Source organism: Rhipicephalus microplus, chromosome X (assembly GCF_043290135.1).
Source record: "Rhipicephalus microplus isolate Deutch F79 chromosome X, USDA_Rmic, whole genome shotgun sequence".
Classification (NCBI taxonomy): Eukaryota; Metazoa; Arthropoda; class Arachnida; order Ixodida; family Ixodidae; genus Rhipicephalus; species Rhipicephalus microplus.
In genome coordinates this window covers 338,174,703-338,197,241 of record NC_134710.1, presented here as the reverse complement: position 1 = coordinate 338,197,241, position 22,539 = coordinate 338,174,703, and the positions used below count along the sequence as shown (strand labels likewise).

At 38.8% G+C, this 22,539-nt stretch overlaps 1 protein-coding gene across 39 annotated transcripts in view; it reads left to right on the top strand.

Moving 5' to 3' along the window:
• The window catches only part of CaMKII (Calcium/calmodulin-dependent protein kinase II), a 243,703-nt gene that overhangs the window by 211,604 nt on the left and 9,560 nt on the right, over positions 1 to 22,539 (top strand). For 32 of the 39 annotated variants that reach the window (XM_075879740.1, XM_075879733.1, XM_075879742.1 and 29 more), the window contains one exon: positions 14,316 to 14,410. In XM_075879740.1, the coding sequence (XP_075735855.1) occupies positions 14,316 to 14,410 (95 nt within the window). The remainder of the gene's footprint in view (positions 1 to 14,315; positions 14,411 to 22,539) is intronic. The other 7 variants (XM_075879738.1, XM_075879744.1, XM_075879736.1 and 4 more) reach the window with 1 other exon arrangement.

Sequence of the window (22,539 nt, the reverse complement as noted above, 5' to 3'; positions counted from 1 at the left end):
GAATAGGTGGTCTATGCGTGGTGATGAGTTCCTAATAGAATAGGAGTTGCTCTGGGCCAAGAACAACATCTGCACCGAAATATTCTGTGTAAAGGTGCATACGAGCGGCTATATACAAGTGTATTTACAAGCAGATACTTAGAAACGGCAGCGCACAACAGTTGAGTAGCTACAACAGGGGACTGTTAGGAACGAGCTTCGAAAAGTGAAGGCAAAAGAAGGTCACTCTACTTTTGCAGTTGCACTCAGTAGTCCGTAATGTGTGGTCGTATAAAAGTTGCGCGTGGCTTCACCAAAGTGGTCCAGTAGTAGAATGACCGCTTCCCGCTCAAAAGACCCGTTTTGAAATAGCAGGTGTAGATGGATTTTTTAAATTTTTAGCGTCACTTGTTATACTAGCTGCATTGCTTTTTCTTTGTTTCTTAAAGGGACACTAAAAAGAAACAATGAGTTGTTTTAGATTGATAAACTGCACTCTGAGAACTCTAATGTCATAAGTTTAACTGTTATAAATTTATTATTAGCAGAGAAAATCAAGGCCAAAGTTTAATTTTTAAATTTTGTGGCATAGTCTGTGGGGGTGACGTAACAAATTCCACAATGTATTTTTTATATTTTCCCGACATTAGCTCGATCAAATTTTCTGACACTTAGTATGCTAAATCTATGGTGCCAACACATTACAATGTCAATTTTATCAATTAGAAGCTACGTAGGACCCAGTGGACACCTTCAAAAATTGATGATGTCACAGTGTTTGTTGCGGGAAGCTCATGGAGGCCGTCTCCACCAGCAGTTTTTTGTCGCGCATTTTCTCGCTTAACAAATGTCATGTTGCAGTAAGAGTGGTGTTCTCGGGACTGTGAAATTGTGCTTTACTAATACACGAAAAGGCGTTTGTCTCTTTAGTGTTTCTTTAAAAGTAGCTTCAGTTACTATGCATTGCCACGAAAAGTAACACGATATTAGCCAGCGTGAATGTTTACCACGCCACTGTGCAGAATTCAACACAAAGTAGGGCATGACGGTAGATATAGCGCGAGAACAGAACGACGACGAAGGGACAAGAAGCTCTCCTTTTTGTCCCTTTGTCATTGTTCTGTTCTTGTGCCATATCAATCGTCATGTCATACCAACTAGCCCAAACCACCTCACTTCTAAGTAGGGTCTTTGAGATTTTTGCAAATATGAAACGTGAAAAAACACTTCACATTTTACGTTACTTTTTCTCGCGAGATATAGCAAACTGAAGTTCGTTTCAAGAAAAAAAAAATGAAAACTAATACAGCTATAACAAGTGACACTAAAAGTAACGTACCATCTACAGTTGCAATTCAAACCCGGGCTTTTTGAGTGGCAAGCAAGCATCCTATCACTGCACCCAATTTCGGGGTAGCCGCGCGCAACTGTTTTACGACGATACATTGCAGACTACCGATCGTAGCGCCATAGGCAGATTGACCCTACTTGGGCTTCACTTTCTGCACATTGATGCTGCAGCTGTTTCGACCTCTTCATTGTCATCTTGTTCATCCTATTTATCTTTTCTGCATCAGTGATACTGGCCCATAGCAATATTCAACCCTTTTTATTTAATTCTGATATTTTGGTAGTGCGACCAGATGCTCAGGCTTATTGCATGAAATTTTAACTCTTAAAATAGTGCCAGTGAGTGCTGCTCTACTGCACATAATCGAACATTGCCAAATGAAACAAAACTTGTATATAGTGTCAACTTCTAGGTATCTAAAGCATGCAGACCATGTAATAGAATAGCAAATGGTATGTAGAGGGTTATTTTAATTTTCTTAAATTTTTTCACGTTTGGAATACTGCATTCTTGGGTCAATGGACACATTCCCATTCTTGATATTCTTGGCCAATCCTTTAAAATGGATAGAATGCTTAAATATATTGAGATGTGTGTGATGTGCATGAATCATCATAACTTTTCCCTGTAAGAGTATTGTATTTATTGTCTGAATCATTGAAACATTTTTGCATCAACATTTTGCACAGTGAATTCATTTAGGAGAGATGCTAGTACTCAAAGAATGCAATTTTTTTTCCAAATTAAATTACATACTTTCTGTTTTTACTTGCTTTCGCAAGTGCCATGGTGGTCTAGTGGATAAGGTACTTGGCCGCTGACCCGCAGGTCGTGAGATCGAATACCGACTGCGGCGGCTGCATTTCCTATGGAGGCAGAAATGCTGTAGGCCCATGTGCTCATATTTGGGTGTACGTTAAAAACCCCTGGTGGTCAAAATTTCTGAAGCCCTCTACTACAGCGTCTCTCATAATCATATGGTTATTATGGGACGTTAAACCCCACATATCAATCAAATCAATCAATTGCTTTCACAAGTTTCATAAGCTTTCTCTACTATGACAAAAATAATCTAGATTAAAGTAGATTAAAATAGCTTTCAAAGAGCACAATGTGGCTAATAAATACTGAAAAGAGCTCATTGTCTAGAGTCCTCTGACATTGTCACTTGTCTGCTTGCCATTGCATTTCGCATGAGTTCACCAAAGCCACATGCTCAAAATAAAAGCGATTCCCAAGCTCTCATGATGGAAGAAATCATTGTAAAAAACATATGTCTGTAACATGGAGTAGCTTTCATTTTCATCTTCATGTTTAAAATGCATTTTTCTCAAGATGCAACTTTGGGTGACTTCTGAGTTTGAATATGATGTCTTTGGCACTTTTGATGGCGAGATCGAGGTGAATATTTTCCCACTTATTCCTTAGTATCTGAACAGTGCAAGAATCTCCTTTGAAATATATGTGGTATTAGTTACATAGTTATTATGAACTTAAGCTAAACAATTACAGTAGGTCCTCAGTAAATCAGTAAACAGAAATCTGTTTAATGAAACTACTACCCTAATGGAACTAGCGCCTCTGCAATGCTTGGTTTCGTGCTTGTATTCTGCAACCATGTTCATCTCGTAGTAAATGTAACTCATTTTGCCGGTCTCTTCCGTTTCCGCTTACTGAGAGTCTGCTGTAGTATGGGTTAAGCATTTTAAGATTTCTCACATTGCAGTTTTTCTAGTTCATTAAAATGTTTTAGAGTACACACTTTCTTGTTAGCTATTTGCATTCAATAGTTAATGTGGAGCAATATGAGCTATTAATGGTTCATAATCATCAATATTTAGTGGCAGAAAAAGCGTGTCCAAAAACAGCTATATTTCTCGCATTATCGTGGTACGTACTAAACGAAAACTATGCAACTTGTTATAAAACTGAGCATAAAAAACCTATATGTCAATAGCAAAACTTTCATTTCTCTAAGCGACAGATAAAAAAAAATTTTTTTGAATAGCATCTCTTCTTAATCTACGTTTTGGCCTAGCTTGTAAGTGGTGTACTACATAAACATTATGAGAGATTGAGGCTGTGTCCTGTGCTGCACAATTCTATAATGTTTCCTCAATGGAGTTTGACAAATAAGGTGTCACTAATAACCGTAATGCTACTTACGTCATTGTCATCGTTGCCTTGCATGCTCCGGTCATCACACATGTGCTTACATCACACACATAATTGTTTGCTACACAGCATGTTGGTTGATTTGACAACCCTTTCCAGCAGCTATTAAGACCATATTGCTACCTGCATACTGCTTCACATTATATCGATGGGCTCAGAGCATGGGATCTGCAACGCTTGTAGTATTTCACTTTTTAAATGTTTATTTTGTTTAGTTGTGCTGGCATTTATAGCTTCCAGTATGTTACAGTGGAGGCCCGATTATACGACTTTCAGAGGACCACGCAAAACAGTCTTATAATCCGGGTGTAGTATAATAAAAAAACTATGATTGGAGGCAATGACCTCAGTTTTGCCCGAAAAACGGGTACAGCTTCGTCGTGCCATTATGCGTGCAGAAGCCTGTGACTGCAAGTGCGACAAAGGCAGGAGATACGCTCTATGGCATTTTGAAACCATACAGGGAACCACAATGGCTGACATGTCAGCAAAGTAGACTGATTAGCCATTACTAGTCTGGCCTTCACCATGTTAGTGTGTCTAGATACATGCATATATAAATATACATGCATACATACATACATACATACATACATACATGTTTGTGTGTTTATACAGCCGTCTACTACTGAGTAAAGCTTCCACAGTTTCATTGAAACGTGGCACCTGCTGCCCCAGGGAGCCTATCATCTCTAACTACTGTCAAACCTCACTACAACGAAACTGACAGGGCACAAAAAAAGTTACGTTGAAGCGAAAATTTTGTTGAAGTGAAGTCGAAAAAAATATAGCTGATCTGAGCTAGCAATACAAAGGAACGTTTATTCTCGAAAAATTGAAAAAGTGTCCACTTCTTCCTATTCTTTCCCAGCAGCATCACGACGCGATTCTCACCCATGCATAGCGAGGCCATGTTGAAAAGCACGCTGAAACAATGCCTACAACCGCTTTTGTGAACGAACCAAACAGTTGCATTAACACATTAGCACCAGCAGCTGTTCGCCATCAAAGTGTATCTGACAACGCCGAGATGGAGGCAGGGTGTCAGTGTCATGGGGCAGTGACTTTTGCCTTATTCTATGCGATTCTAATCCTCCATGACTCGTGGCTAGCTGATTCTGTTGATAATGCGGATGAACAGCTGCTCTGATTAGTTACCACACTGCCCAAGCGCGAACAAAATGATAAGCATTGGCACAGGAAAAGGCACCATTCCACGGTTACACCCAGCAGCTGTGTGAAGGAAACCATGAAATGAGTGACTGAGCTTCAGCTTCGGATCGTCTGTGGCTCAAAAGCAAGCCAGTGGCAAAAGCAGCAAAGTCCCATTGCCATTGCTATCGAGCAATGGTGGTGCGCATGCTTGCTGAACAGCGGTGGTTTCTGGTGGTGCCAACGAGTGTTTTAGACTATGTCGGCATATTTTCAGATTCTGAAAATGCATCAAATCTTAAAGATTGTGTTTACTGTACAGCAATAAATATCTGAGCAAAGAATTGCATCATGAAGTTTCGTTGAAGCGGGATGCAGAAGAAAGAGTGTTCATTGTGGAGACAATATTTATGCATTGAATCCTATAGGCTGCTGACGGGGAACTGTGAATTTTTCGTAGTAGTGGAAATTTCGTTGAAGTGGCATTCATTGTAGCGAGGTGCGACTGTAGTGGTGTTCTGCGCATCGCCTACTAAGCTCACATCATGGTGGCAGAGATGTTGATGTGTTCAGGCTAAACACACAGGCACATGGCTTCGATGTGCGAACTAACATATATGTGGCCACACATTGTAACTTTGCACAGGGGCAGTTAGTGCGCTTAAGAAGGCGAGATGCAATTTGCAATTGGAAAAAAAGTTGCATCAATCTGTAGCCTAAGGCAATGAAACTTTCGCTGTATATATAGGCTTTTACGTTGATTTCAAATATGTAATTAATTTTATAGTAAGTTGCACAGTTTTTGCTTTCTGCCATGATAATGTGTAATGTATAGCTCTTTTTGGACAAACATTTTCTGCCACTAAACTTTTATAATGGCTCATATTGCTCTGCATGAACTGTAGAATGCAAATAACTATCTATAATTTGTGTGTAAGACATTTCATTAGGGAAGAAAAATTGTAATAGGAGAATTCTTAGAATCCTCAGCCTGTAATTGCTTCCTTTAGGTAGGTAAGTTATTATATAAGCGATACCAAGTTTTCGAGGAGATACTTGCACCCTTCACATGTTAAAGAATATGTGGGGAAATTTCATCCCGATCGGGCTATCAAAAGTACCAAAAACACAATTTCTAATCCCTAGAAGTTGCCCAAAAATGTATCATGAGAAAAATGCATTTTGAAGGCATAAGTGACAGCTCATCAAAGCGAAAAAGATACGTTTTTTAAAGATATTTTCTTCCATCATGAGAGCTTGAAAATTAAGGTTATATTGAGCATGCACACGGTTTTTACTGAACTCGTGATGTGAAATACAGTGGCAAGCAGAAGAGGACAATTTCTAGAAAACTCTAGACAATCAGCTCTTCTTAGTTTTTAGTAGCCGCCCCGCCGCGGTGGTCTAGTGGCTAAGGTACTCGGCTGCTGACCCGCAGGTCGCGGGTTCGATTCCCGGCTGTGGCGGCTGCATTTCCGATGGAGGCGGAAATGTTGTAGGCCCGTGTGCTCAGATTTGGGTGCACGTTAAAGAACCCCAGGTGGTCGAAATTTCCGGAGCCCTCCACTACGGCGTCTCTCATAATCATATGGTGGTTTTGGGACGTCAAACCCCACAAATCAAATCAGTTTTTAGTAGCCACCTTGTGCTCTTTAAAAGCAATTTAACCTAATTCAAGTTTAATAACAATTTGCAGAGGTTTTTTTTGTGAAGAAGTAGAGAAGCTATGCTTGTGAAAGCAAATAAAAACAAAAAGAATTTGTAATTTGAAAAAAACTTCCGTTTTTCGATTCGTATCCCCCTTATGTTCAGGTGCACTGGTTTTAGGTTTTGTTGAAGTGAGCTTCACTTTCACGAGCATGACTATGCGGCCACGCTTGGCACGGAAGTGTTATTTATCCGCTCTTCTCCTGACTGTGCGCGGGTGTCTCTTAAACGGCACACCCGACGCATCTCCACTGAGCACTTCTCGGTCCCATCTATGAAGGAGACAAGCAAACAGCAGCACAGTGCACTTGCATTGCTTCCTTTTAAAAGCACGTGGTGTGATTGCAAGAGCACTGTGTCCCATGCACTGGCGAGCAGATAGTGAAAATTCTTATCATGTTAAGATTGTCGGCTAAGTCATACTGGCACATGCACAAGTGGTTATCGTGATGCATTTGTGCATTATAAATGCTTACATTCAAAGATACCACCGCTGTCATTCTGAAGTGAGAATCATTCATTTGTTGTTCTCAGTACTTGCTGATTGAATAGGTCAAAGATCATTGTGTGTGGCACATTGTGATGTTTTCCACATGTGAAGTGAAGGGACATAGTTAACCTTTCTGTGATGAAAAAGGTCACGGTATGTGCTACCTAATCTTAGGCAATAACAAGTTACTGGTAATGTATTACTGGTAACTAGTTACTTTTTCTGTAACTTGTAACTGTAATAGGGTTGCTTTTTACTCAGTAAATGTAACAGAAAGTATAGGTACAGTTACACTTTTGTTTTTATAAAAAACTATCCAATAACAACACTCGTTAAAGACCGATGTTAAACGCTCTTCACCTTTCGACTTTCCACAGTAGGGCCCCACTTGCAGTTCGGGAGAAGAAGTTGCAAAGAGGAAGATCTTTCATGCAGAATATTATGTACAGAGTTACTTGTAAACTACATGTAGTAAATCAGTCATATTGCTACTGAAGAGCTAGCTAAGTTCACGTCTTTTTTTTTTTTCTTTTTTTTTAGGGGGGGGGGTATGTCCTCTTGTCACTTGAGCTTGTAGCTCTGTTTTTGGTGTGTCGGTGGAGCATTCGTTAGTCCGAAGGTCCGAGCTAATGGTGTTTGACAAGTGGCTGAAAAACAGCAGCGCAAAACGGCTGAAAGCCAGAAGTGTCATAATTTCTTTGTAACTCATGGTCAAAGATGTTCTCTAACTTAAGCTGACAGACTTTTTGCCCCTTATGTGGGTGGCATCCTGTGTGTATTTTGGCAACAACAGTAAAAAAAGGGAAATAACAATGATCAGATGTTCATCAGTTCATTAGTCACCCATGTCTTTGCAGTAGAGCTTGCAAGCAGATGTGTCGTAGTGAATAAACTACATTTTCCACTTTCCAGAAGTCTCTCCCCCTCTCGCTTTCGTTCGTGAGCCAGCGTCGTCGCATCGTTTATGTCAAAACTATGCCCTGTCCAGCAGCGTTGAAGCTTTGTAAGAATGCTTCACGTGGTGGACATTAGCAACCTTTTTTTTCCCTCATCCTTTCCTGATCTTTTCCTGCCCGTTTCGCCGATGTAATTATGTGTCGCTTCGCTATATCTGCATCATACTTGTAGATGAGCCCGCACAGATCGTCCGCAGGTGTGCTGGCTTTGGATTTCGTGATAATGTGTGCCATGTTATGGCGGCCAAAAACTGTTTGTATGCCTAGCAGATGCAAAGCTCTCTGACAGGGTAAGAATATAAGGAATAGAGCCCACAGATGCAGTCTTCACTTCTTACACACTCCCCATTGCTCTACACACATTGTCTATAAATAAGATTTATTATGGTATGTAATCACTTACTAATTAAAAGGTAAAGGGAAAGTATTGACGTTACTTTTTCACAGTAACTGTAACTGTGTTGCTTTTTGCTGGTAACGTGCCCATTATTGGTGCTACCCCATAAGCATAGGACACGTTAGTATGGCAGCAATAAGCAAATGCATCACACACTATTGAGATTGTTTCATTCGTAGCAACCATTTTTTTAGCCATAATATGCTGCAAATAGCTGTAACAGATATTTTATTGTATGCATAAAATAGTGTGTCTTTTCAGTCATTCATTGCTTGCTCAAATGTATGAAGTTTGTTTAAACATTTGCCACTATTACCAAATATTCAGCTGCAGGCAAATATATCTTAACATGAGCATGCACTTTTTCATCAAATAAGAAAAATATTTGATTCATATTTGCACACTCATATTTTACACATATTACAAAGCTAGGGGAAGGTATATAAGTCAAGTCAAGTTTATTAAATAGTTCAGTTGAGTTACATGGTTAGCGTTATTACAGCAGGAGGTCCCAAAGTTTCAGAGAAACTGACAGGCGGACCTCCTATGGCTACATGGATGGGGTAATTACAAAAAATACAGCAATAGTATATGGACTTGTGAGTAATAATGAATAATCTTGATTAACAATAAAAATACGATCAATACACAACATAATGGTAATACTCACTAATGAAAAATAACAAAGAAATAGTCAAAAGCAAGTGAAGAAAAAAAACAATATTAATGAACTCTACGTGACAAATGCAACACGTTTCATTATCATTGTTATCAATTATACAAAGGCAAATTGAAGTAGTAAAAATAGCACAGAACTGTGGAGAGCTATTAACAGTTAATTACACAAATCGGATGAGTTGATTAATTCCTGAATTCCTGATCAATTCCTGAATTCCTATTTCTTACTGCACGAAGTGAGAATATGGATGTTATGCGATGATTTCAATTCGAAAGGCAATGAATTCCAAATGGCTATGCTAGTAAATAAGGTTGAGAACTTGCCGTAGTTTGTCCTTACGGCCGGCAAAAGAAGATTATTGCACTGGGAAAACTGGGTGATGTTACCATTAGTTAAGTGACGATGATCAATGCATGCAATAAAAATGTCATGCGTGATGAGTCTAAAGGCGACAATGGACATTCTGTGACAAAATAATTGTCTCAATGGGAGTATGTTAAGCTGAGAAAACAATGAGCTGCAGGAGAAGTAAAATGGGCTGAAAGTCATTAATCTAACTGCTTGATTCTGAAGTTGCTGCAAACGTTCGATATGCGTGAAATATGTGTTGGCCCAAGATGATACGCAATACGAAATATGGCTATGAATATAAGCAAAATACAAAGTACGTATGATGTGAGGCGGAAAATAAGTTCGTGTCTTGATGATGACGTGAATACCAAATGCAATCTTTTTAACGAGTGATGCTGCATGTTTATGAAATTTTAGTTCGCTATCTAAGATGACGCCAAGAAACCGTGCTTCACTGGAAATGTTTATGACGGTATTACCAATGTGAAGGGAAGGTTGTATGTCAAGTGAAATGTGCGGGGAATGGAACAACATAAACACGGTTTTAGTAGCATTGATCTGAAGATAATTGGCCTGGCACCATAAAGTTATGGTATGTAAATCTGTGTTGAGGTCATGAAGAAACTGATTTAGATGACTGAAAGATGGTTGTGTCGTCAGCGTAAAGTATGCTCTTGGTCCTTGTAAGAACGGTAGATAGATCATTAATAAACATCAAAAATAAAAGTGGGCCTAAAATTGATCCCTGTGGAACACCAACGTTAATTAACCTGGGCGTTGAAAGATGGTCATTAACATGAACCATTTGAGACCGGTTACTGAGATAGCTCTTAATAAAACTTAGTGGCGGACCAGACATACCAAATGATTCGAGTTTAGCAAGTAGAACGTGATGATTTATAGTGTCAAAAGCCTTCGTCACATTGATAAACACAGATCCCACAAGTAACCCTCTATCAATAGCTTGTTTAATTTCCTCCGTTAAGGTAATTAGTGCCAGCTCAGTTGAATATCCTTGATGGAATCCGAAGTGTTGTGGAGATAAAACATGAATTTTTTTCAGATAACGCATTAATCTAATGTGGAATAACTTTTCAATTACCTTACCAAAGAAAGGCAGGATACAGATTGGCCTATAATTCTGTACAAAAGTCTTATCACCATTCTTAAAAACTGGAACTATTTTACCAGCCTTAAGGCAGCTTGTAAACACACCTTGTTATAATTAAAACAGCTTCTTAATAATTACTGCCAAAGGTGGTGATATTAAGTTTGAAACTAGTTTTACTTTAAAAGGATCAATATTATCTAAACCAGCACTTGTGGTCTTTAGTGATGTGATGATCTGAAGGACTTCATCTGCAGATGTGGAATGAAGATAAAAAGAATGAGTACACCGTGGTATATTGCGTAAATGACCTGGTGATTGCTGCATATCCGCAGATGCGCAGAAATGCTAACTGAACGTTGCGACCACTCTTACAGGGTCGGTATATATTTCGTCGCCTTGCTTTATTTTTATTGTGGGCTCTGAGCAGTTTTTCATGTTCAAAAATTCTTTAATGATTTCCCAGCAGCGTCTTGTGTTACCTGTGTTTTTTACAATGAGATTCCGGTAGTAATTGCGCTTAGCACGCCTAAGTAAGGAAGATAATGTTGCTGAGTATTTGTGAAAGCGGCATTTTAATGCGAGGTTATGAGGCTGCGACTATAGTTTCTTATGAAGGTTATTCTTTTTATTAATGGACTTCAACAACGAGTTGCTTATTCATGGATTTCTAGGGGAACGATACCACTTCGTGACAGTAGTGGAAGTGGTGCACGCATCTATACCTGAAGCTATTACTTCTGAGAAACACTCAAAAGCCTTTTCTGCGCAGTCTATATTAGTCACCGATGTCTAGTCTACTGTGCTAATTATTTGCACAAACTTGTCCGCATCGAATCGGCGTTTCGTAAAGATGTTACTGGCCTTGGTATTTTCGGAGCCCAGAATGAAAAATACGAGATTATGGTCTGTAATGCTATGATCTATTACACCTGCAACGTGTTCAGTGGAAATGTTGGAGATGATATGATCTATTAGGGTATTCGAACCTAGTAAATAGTTTCTAGTTGGTGCTGAGATATGCGACGTAAAACCATAGCAGTATAAACAGTTCATATATTCTAAGCACGATGCACTACCAGTATCAATAATGTTTATATTAATATCACCACATAAGACAACGTTTTCATTTTCCCTCACTAGGTTATTAAGAATGATGCTTAACTGATTACAAAAATCGGAATACGACGATGAAGGTGACCGATAATTGGAAGCTATAATAGTACTACGGCTATTCAATGGTATAACACTATGGTTGAATTCAAGCCAAACAGATTCACATAAAATACTGTTGAAGGTTATGTCACTACGGCGTGTGTAGGTTAAGGATGAGTTGACAAGTATGGCACTACCGCCACCACGACAGAGCTCCCGATTACAGTATTCAGAATAATAACCTGGCAATCCGTACAAGCTATCCTCATTACCAGACAACCAAGTTTCAGATAAACATATGACAGAGAATGAATGAATATAACAGCTGTATCTTGCCGGTACTTAGCTACGGAGAAGAAACCTGGAGACTTACAAAGAGGGTTCAGCTTAAATTGAGGACGACGCAGCAAGCAATGGAAAGAAAATGGTAGGTGTAACCTTAAGAGACAAGAAGAGAGCAGAGTGGATTAGGGAACAAACGGGGGTTAAGGATATCATAGTTGAAATCAAGAGGAGGAAATGGACATGGGCCGGGCATGTAGCGCGTAGACAGGATAACTGCTGGTCATTAAGGGTGACTAACTGGATTCTCATAGAAGACAACCGGGTTAGGGGGAGACAGAAGATTAGGTGGGCAGATGAGATTAAGAAGTTTGCGGGTATAAATTTGCAGCAGCAAGCACAGGACCGGGTTAACTGGCGGAAGATGGGAGAGGCCTTTGTCCTGCAGTGGACGTAGTCAGGCTGATGATGACAAAGCTACAAATGACACAAAATGATTGCAGCAGGTGGCATCATTGAGATAGGCTTAGCGTATACAAATGCCGTGGAAAAATGTTCATGGCAACATTGTGTATTGTGCACCACGATTTTTTAATCAAACGTAATGAATGTTTCCTGTAAGAATATCAGATTTTTTTCAAGGAACACTTCTTCCTGGGGGTTAGTATTATTACCGTGGAATAGGTGCTCCATCTGTACCAATTTTTATGGCTTTAGAGAATTTTACTGTATAATTTACTACATGAGGCTTCTGTAGAATAGGGACATAGTTTTATTATTATACTTTTTTTTTGAAAGCCTGCCCTTAGGCATAGTAATTTGCGGTGTAAAAATATGCTTAAAAATTTGCTTCATGTATGAATTCTAACTGTGAATGATCGAACGATCTGTGAATCCAGTGACCAAGGTTCAGATGTTGGTCTGGCCTGAGGCCTTTTTCATGATGGTGAAGACTGCTTGAAATATAGGCCTAGTAAAGATCTGTGAATCCAGTGACCAAGGTTCAGATGTCGGTCTGGCCTGAGGCCTTTTTCATGATGGTGAAGACTGCTTGAAATTTAGGCCTAGTAGTCTGAAGCCAAAGTGTTGCAGTCGCATCGCAGATTGGGGCATCACAAAATAGGCAAGATCTACTATATGGGCCACTGTAGTGTCACACCCAGAGAGTAGTAACTCTGACGTGAAGTTTCTGGGATGCACCCTAGTGACTCGGTGCATGCTATACATAATATGCAAAATATATCGGTCTACAACACTATGGTATATAGCACAATTGGATAGCATTCACCATCTTGCTGCCTCTACATTTGTACGGATACGTATTTGGTGGGCGTCTCGGGTCACCTTGGTGGACCCTGTCAAAGCTGATTTATCGACCCACTGACAAGTTATACTGCATATCTTTCTGCATTTTCCTGAAGATGCTCACAGCTCATGGGCAGGTGCTTTAAGAAGAAGGCCTCTGATGTACCACCTGAAGTCTTCTACCTCTATGTGGGTCAGACCTTCCCGGGACATAGTTTTGTAGAGGAAACATAGCTTCGAGTGGCCTTGTTACACACATATAGATGGGAAGTATATTTCCCACTGCTCGTACATCTTAAAAAGATATGCTCTGCTTAAAGAAACATATTGTGAAAAAAAAAATGGTGCCACTGTATGTATTCGTTAACGTACTAATAGAAAACTTGCTGTGGGCTGCTGTTTGTACTGGCTTATCATTTAAGCTCGGGCGTGTTGGTTGAACATTGGAGCAGGCACAGCCAAAAGAAGATGTGGACAAGGGAAGGGTGACGTAAGAAAGCACTGTGTGTGCAAGGGAGCACTGCTTACATACCTGAACAAATGCAGGGTACATAACCATTCTTTCCAAAACCTTGATTGGATATTTCACTGGGATACAAGGTATAAGAAGCTTTAGATATACAGTAAAAACTTAGTGATACATAACTCATGTGGTAGGGCAAAATTCTTCTAAAACTTATGTTACCAAAACAGGCAAAACTACGGAAAAGTGAATTTACTTGCACCCCGTCGCGGTGGTGTAGTGGCTAAGGTACTCGGCTGCTGACCCGCAGGTCATGGGATTGAATTCCGGCTGTGGCAGCTGCATTTTGGATGGAAGCGAAAATTTTGTAGGCCCGTGTGCTCAGATTTGGGTGTACGTTGGTCGAGATTTCTGGAGCCCTCCCACGTGGCCGAGATTTCCGGAGCCCTCCACTACGGCGTCTCTCATAATCATATGGTTGTTTTGGGACGTTAAACCTGACATATCAATCAATCATGTACATTGCCTGTTCTTTTCATGTAAAATTCGAACAGAGGCAGAGAGGCTGTGCATATGTCATTCACTACTGTGCCTGCTGCCTCACTAGTGAGTACTGGCACATATGTAGGCACATATACGTGTAAGTATTTGTGTGCTTGTTTTGCAATATCTTATCTGGTCCTGCATAGGACAAGTTGAATTCTACATCAAGCTCTCTACTTTTGTTTCACCTTCTTAACACAATGTTTTATGTCGATTTTTCAGAAAGCTGTGCGACCCCCACTTGACTGCATTTGAACCAGAAGCTCTAGGTAACTTAGTGGAAGGGATGGAGTTCCACAAGTTTTATTTCGACAATGGTACTGCATGGTTCTGTTGATCTCGCTTTTGCAAGCGGCACTCTCTGAAATTTAAGTAGACATTTTGTAGCTGGAGACAACGTAATGCGTGGCACTGCATGCTTCACTCAACTTGTATCGTAATATAAGCACAGTCTGCTTTCGATGACCTCTGCTGTGTCTAACCTGCTTTAAAGTGCTCCAACCAGTAGTAAGTGGGCTTTGTCATTTATCTGTGACACGCTATTTGTGTGTGTTTGTGTGTACATATTCCCACTCAGTCTCAAAATGTGGTACTATTGTTGGGAGCACTCGATATGAGCTCTTGTCGATCTTTTGCCATTGTTGTGACTGACACAAATAGCAAGTTGCTCTATGTGGTATTGCCATTAGTTTATAGTATATATTACAAAACATCTTTTAGCACCTGCAGCACCATAAAGTGAACACTTCATTTGTTGGTTATACCACACAGAAGGCCTCAACTACTCAACCTCTGATCTTCCTCTTTCTTTACTCCCCTCTTTTTTTCACATGATCATGAAAGCAGAAGAGCATGCTTAGGCTTGAAGCGAGTACAGCAATATCATAAAAAGCTTTAGTATGAAGTGGTATTTCTTTTATATATTCTTAATAGTACCTAAATAATAAACTGAACATTTTGTTAGAATTGTGTGTCTGGTTAGGCTCATTTTAAGTATGAAGTCGGCAATGTCTGCTACCATTAATTGGGCTGTATCAAAACCACTGCCTCAAGGTCAGTGTGGTGCTTTAATTTGGTGTTAAGTGATAAGTTGTTGTGAAGTGCAGTTATGTAAAACATCTCATTTATGTACAAATCCAAGGGAGACTTCCAGAGGCACTGGTCCAGTGCGCGCACTGGACCAGTGTACAGTGTAATAAACACTGTTTCCTATCCAGCTGCTTCTGTTGTTTTGCTTTTAAAGGTACGCTAAAATAAAGATTCTTCTCGCATTAATAAATCACACTATCACAACACCAAAAGTAACACCCTTGCTGCAAGAGAACTCTTGGTAAATGAGAAAACGCACAAAAAGGAAACACAGGTGGGGGCACCACCTTGGACTTTACGCACCAGCTTGCCGCAATGTTATAGATTTCACCATTATCTCCTAGGGCCTGCATAATCCTTCATCAAAAAAAATTATTTATCATTCTGGAGGACTAAAATTCTTAACATAGCAGGTTTTAGTTAGTTTTATTGAGCCAGAGGGGCCAAAATATGCAAGAAGACTTCAAAATTTGTGACATAACATTGAGATTTGTGTGCTGAAGATTATGCACAAAATTCAGAAATGAAAATTTGACCTTCATTTCCTTTTCTGAGAATGGTCTGATAATGGTAATAATGTCGATAGAGTAGTGAAAGTGCAATTTATCTGTCTAAACTGATTGAACATTTTAATTTATTGCCCTTTCAGAGCAAAAAAATTCAGTTAATAATGAAAAGTACTACTGGTCTGTCACTGTCTGACTTCACATGGCTGTCTAACTTGCATAAATTTAGTCAGAATTACATTTGTTCCTTTTATACTCAGCCCAAAATAATATAGAGTAGTGATAATTCTCTCTCAGGATGCCTTATAAAGTCATTTGTGTTGAGCCTAACAGAGAAACAAAGGAATATTTATTCTTAAATGTGCCAATGGTATTTTAAAAAATATAAAAGTGCTCCTACAGTGTTGTCTGCAATGCAAGTACATTTACTACTTTTATTCGTAATCAGCATCTATGTAGGCATTGGCATCACCACTAACCATATTGAAATTAAACTCCTCTTATGACAGAAGCTTTTGTCTGTGCTGATGCATTTTACCTTGTTCCTCTCTCTGTTGTCAAGATTTTTGAAAGAGCTGCACTGCACTGTTATTCACTATGTAACTGCCATGTGGAGAGCCTTAATAACCCTCAGAATGTCAGGAATAATAAAATCTTTTGTTTGGTTGCAAATGCTACAAATTTAATTATAAAATCAAGCAGTTCAGTGTCAGTTAAGACATTATCTTTGTTTACTACCTTCATTACTTGCTGCTAATACTTACATAGAACCCTCTGTCCTACCACTTAGCACCGTTTCTTGTTGCTTGCAGGGTCCCATAAACTTCCTGTTAGACCATTTTTTGTAATGCTGCGATTAACAGACTTTGACACACTGTTGGCTTGATAGTGAACAGACCAGTTCATATTGAATGAGGCTGTTTAAATCTGCGCTCTAATCAAAAAAAAAAAAATTCTGCGCTTAGGTTGTGCAAGATGTCCATGTTTGACAAAAAATATAGTACTAGTAGGTGAAGGATATCAGCATTCTAAGTTCTTGAATGGAGCTATACATATTCAATGATATCTGCAGACCTGCATTAATTGTGAGATATGTTTACTGTCGGTAACACTACATTGCATTCATACTATAGATGGTGGCAGCACACTAAATGACACGGAAAAGGGCAGCACTTTATCCCGTCTCATCCTTTTCTGTGGGCCTCAGTTAGTGTGCTGTCACCTTCACTACGGATAACTACCAAAATACCCACTCAAATGTCCTTTCATGTGGTTTACAATAGCTCTGAGGCTTGAACATTGTTTAATAACTGTAACACTAATGTCACTTTGAACTTGTTTTTCTGAGCTGTGCTCCTCAGCATTGCAAATTCGCTGTAGTAAAATTTCTTGTAGTTAAGCCATGCTCCTTGATGTATTGTTCCGAAATGGCTTCGTGAAGGCAAATGTTTACTTGCAAGGTGTGTATTTTAAAAAGTTATATTTGAAGTTATCTTTAAGTCCACATGGGGGCAGTGGAGGCTTCTAAGCTATTTGTTGATCTCAATATCAACATTTTATCAGATTGCTACAATTTATGATGTGCATACATTTCGCTGCACATGTCGCAGAATTGTAAACTACAAGTAAAAAAAGAAAGGTGTACTTAACTGGTGTCTTTTGTTACATAGTGCAGTCAGCTAAAAAAGGGAATGTAATGCACATTGTTGGAAGATGAACATAAACAATGTTGGCAATTATCTTGAGTATGTTGCAGAGCTTTTTACTCGGTAATTTGGCATTGTCAGGAAAGAGAAACGTCTTAATGAGGTCATGTGGTTTCAACATTTTTTGGCACGAAAACAAACACATTTGACCTCACCAGACCTGATGGCAGGTCTACGTGTTGAAAATAATCAGATTTTGTTAATTTGTTAAAGCAGAGAAGGTTCTCTTAAGGCAGAGAAGAATTTTCGATTGACTGCCTAGCCTAGCAGAATGCTTTTTAAGTGAGCCATTTCAGTCTTCTCAATATACCGTACAAACTTCCCAGTGGGAGAATAATTCACCTTGGTAGCAGGATTGAGCTAGAGAGTGCTTCCTGTCAAAACTGTTTAATATGGATTTTCTGAAGTGGTTACACTACCATATGGGTTAACCAGAAGACTAACGTGTGGCAGCACCAGATTAAAATTATGGACAACTCGGAGCTCTGCGAGTTAGTCATGCTTCTTTAAAATTTTTATCACTCTGTAAAAGTGTGAAGTATTTCATCATAATTGTTTTGCTAATTTAGAACTGCCTTTTCGTTTTAAACTCTCTACATTTCTAGGCAGTGGCTGGTGTAGTTGACTTTAGCTGTTAGGTAAAGCAATACTTCCATTGTACAAGACGTGCAATGTAATTACAGTCTTGCATTCCTGGTCTACACAGGCATACAAAATGGCATTCGCAATATAGACGTCAATGTTAGTCATCAATACAGTGCACTTCTATTCTCCGTTGATAAAACTGCAGTTGTTTTTTTTTTTTTTTTTTTTTTTTTTTTTTTTTTTTTTGGTGGCTGTCGTGTGGGCAAAATTCTGACCTTCCTGTCATGGGAAAACTTCACAAGAACAGCATGGAGAAATTGAAAAAGGAGAAAAAAAAACATTCGCTAACATAGCTGACAGGAGGTGTTGTCAAGTTGGAGCCTTTGGAAGAAGAATACGTTTTCACAGATTACTTCAGCTATCATGATGTGCACCATAAGTTATCAAATAGTTAATGCAGCAGTTAGTCATAACTATAGCTTTGATTATATTTTGTTATACTTATTAATTTTGTGATTTCTCGCCAAGCCCCTGTCATCTAGATTACACATTTAACGCATGCATGGGTTTGGAAAGCACATGCAACGGGCAAATGCTATTAGCTGTGAATGTCTTTCATTGTGTCCGTGTAGCAGCAACAAAAATAGCTGTAAGATGTAACCACTTTCCCCACAAATGAGATCACATGGGCCGTGTGACAAGGTATAACCCTGTACATAAAAAAAAATGTTGTGTATATGGTTGTGTGTGCTAGGTGTTTGTCAAACATGTAAAAGGGTGATCTTTTGTTGATCAAGTTTTATGACACCTCGTATGTATATCTGTAGACTTGATTCTATGTGGAGAAACAGATGTTTACATTGTCATAGCAATTCCATCTTAGTAGCTTTCAGCAACCTCTTTATGTTTTTATTCGTTCATTTGTCAAATTTAAAACGTTTTGCACAGTATACCATAATGCCTGGAGGGTAAGAATCGCAGTCTATTGGTTGCTGCAACCTACGACATCTTCGTTGTTTCAGATAAGCTGTTGCCTGGCTAATGTACATGTGCTACAACTGTGGTTGGAGCTTAGGCTATTTAGGAGGGCTATGCAAGCTACGAACTTGTTGCACATATAATCCGCTGTAGTCATGGCTTTTGTTTGCAGTGTAGCGTAGTAGGCTTGAGCTGATTTCTGACACAGTATTGTGAACATTATGAAGGTCATACCCGCTAAACCTTGTGCAGAACATGTATTTCTACCTTCTTAAGTTTTTTGGTGCTGTGATACAGGCCATGCCGACAGAGCAGTTTTTGTATGGAACATTTTTGCTACTGAAAACAAATGGGCAGCTTCCGAACTAATTTTCTCCTTCAAAGATTCATTGGGGACTACATTGTCCACAACTATAGTAGGAAAAAAAAAAAGCAGATTTAAAGGCAAGTCCAAATTTCAGAGGGGTGGGTGCACTGCCTCTGGCCCCCCATTACCTCGTACCACCCCCGGTATTCACTTCAATAATATTATTGAAAGAAGTATAACTTCAATAATAGGGAAAGAAGTGTATGTTTAAGTGTTTTTCTTTGTTAGACTCAATACTACTTTTCATTGATATTGTCTCTATTGATATTGCAACATATAAGTTGAAACCACATGGATCTCGTTTGAAAACACATATTTCTGGTGCATAGCAAGATTGATAACGGAACCTAGCAGCGTTTCATTTATAAACAAAAATTATGAAGTACTTGTTCCGAGTACTTGTTCCGAGTACCCATCCAGCTCTCGGCTTGCTTTTTTAAGCTGCAAATAACTTGGTGAAATCAGTGAAAGTTGTGGAAGACTTCTGTAAAAAGGCAAATTTAGAAATTAATAAAACAAAGCAAGCTATGATAAAAAAAAAACAATCTTATGTCACTGCCCACTCACTGGGCAGTGACATAAGATTGTTTCTTTAGCAATTGTATGTACAGTGCTCACAGATTCAAACACATCAAATTTTTTAATACAGTAGACTCTCATTAAACGGAACCTGGAGGGACCATGAAATTATGTTCTATTTAAAGGGAGTTTCGTTTACCAAGGCATGAATAAGGCTCCAAAATACGAGCAGGAAACCAATTGTGTTAGAGACAGTTGTTCCACTCAAGCAGCAGTTCTGTTTCCACTTACTGAGAGTCTACTGTATTACAACCGGAATGCTCAATGGCTCGACATAACCGCACCATGTAACGACAAATCAGGTCTCTTAGGGTAATGTCGGCTCTGATCCATGGATTCAAGTCAAAATTACGCTGATATGTCTGAAGACAGTTCAAACAATAGTGTATGCATTACTTAGCTCTAAATTGTCTCATTTCAATCCATGAGTATCGTATCATATCATATGTTACCTGATTTGTGGATATCAGGTAGCATATCAGTAGCATATCAGGTGCCAACAACATTGAATGACGAATCCAACTTAGAGCTAGGGAGTTTGATGCACTGGTAGGGACAGTCTACATCTTGCAGTTGTTGCGGTTACGTTCTATAAGTTGTAAAGCTTGTATTCAAGAGAAAATCATCCACATCTTAGATATGTGCTCCACTGCACCTGTTTCAGAAAGACTGCTTTGTCAACAGTCTTTTACACTGGCAATTGTGCATTGGTGCAATTGAAGTACAATGCATACAAAAAGACGAGAAAGGCTCTATAGAAAATGTCAAAGCTGTATTATATGTAATATGTTGTGGCCATGCTAAGATAGAGCGTTACAAATTTGTCCATGAGTAAGTCTTATCGAAACTACAATCGAAATGGCGAAGGATTATTCACCTGGACCTTCGTAGTATTTTAGCGAAACTGAGCTTTATTGTTAATTTGTTAACTCCATCAATTCTAATACCTGATAGTTCATCTGTGTATCATTGACTGGATACTGTTCCTTGGTATACTGAATTTCAAGATGAATTATGAATTAATTGAGAAAGTATGACAATAAAAAAAGGTAACGTAATAGCAAAAACTTTACGTACTAATTCGAAAAAGAAGTGGGAAAAAAAGGAGTTATAGAATTGTCTAGTAAAGAGCCCTTGAGAAAGTTTGTGTCGGGCTGACAAATTTGTTGGCCAACATTTCGTTAGACATGCAAATGGTTAGACACGTGATGACATGTTTACTGTCCATCTATGAAGAAAGCTTTCTGAATAACTCTTATATGTAATACACACTCTTTTACTTTAGGCACCTACATAATTTATTTTTTGTCTTTGCTATCTTCTTACCAAATTGTTGTACAAATTATCAGTACTGTGTATAGCTTATGGCGAATATTTCAGCAGTGTTGAGTTTAACAAATCTGCTGTCTCTGTGGTCATTTTTAGTGTATAAGTGGCTGTGTCATGTCATATGAACCTTGTTCAAAAACAATTATCAAATTGACCACCAAATTCACTGGTGCTCACAATATAACAGGTATAGTCCCAAATAGATTTTTCACACTGTTGAGCAATAGCTTCTTACCAAACCCAGTAGATCACCAGTTTACTGCATCAGGTTGAATTAATTATTTACATCCAAGCATTGCTACCATTGGAAGCTGTTTTCTAATAGTGATTTGTCAGTAGCAGTAGTTGTCTTTATTGAGGGCTTTTTTTGGGGGGGCAATTTTCGGGGCTTGGCAGCACAACATCCTTTTAAGAAGGAGTTTTGAAGTGAAATTGGTGTCTGTATGAAAGGTAGCTTATGAAGAATATCTGCTATGAGTAGGTTAATGCACTTATGAACCAAAATGGCCATGGAAGGAGTGGAGGTGTAGCACTGGCACCTGCTAGCTTGTACAGAGACCATTTGGGTAGAAATCACTCTGATAAAAATACATGTTCTGTAAAAAGAGAGATAGAGACATTGAATAGTACTAACACATGGTAGTATCTTGTGTTGTATATAACTTGCCTTGCATGCTTGTGCAGTACCAAATATTCAGTTTAACAAGCTTTTATTTCCTTCTTCTTTTTGTTGCAAGCGTAGTTGTGATTAACGATGTGTGTAGTATGTAACTAAAGCAGGAATGGCTTATTTTATTATTTTTCACAACATAAACTGACTACGCTTTTTATTTTATTTTGTTGTCAAGTTTTGTGTCAATTCTTATAGTCTTGTGAAGAAAATTACAGGAATTGTCTAGAAAATTACTGAAAATCTTGATATGCTTCATCAATATGAAGTTTGGTGCTGATTAAGAAGTGACCTTACTGATTGACTGTTTCCTGTGCTTTACCTATTGCTCCACCATTTCCTGGAATTCAACAATATCGGTGAGACTTAAGTCCATGAAGGCATTTATTTTTCTGTGTGCTGTTGTGTACTTCACATAATTTTTCTTAGAACTTATACTCGGCATTTATTGAGCAGGCTGACTGTCTCTAACAGAATTTTTTTGTCAGCTTATTAGTTTCTGCCTCTACATTTTCCATCCCAGTCGAGATGTGAGGCATTTATTAATTTTACTTCAAATGTTCATAACAATTTTAGTATGATATGTTTGTTAAAGGCACAGTTTCTAGACTTGTATGCAGCATGGCACTGTCAATGG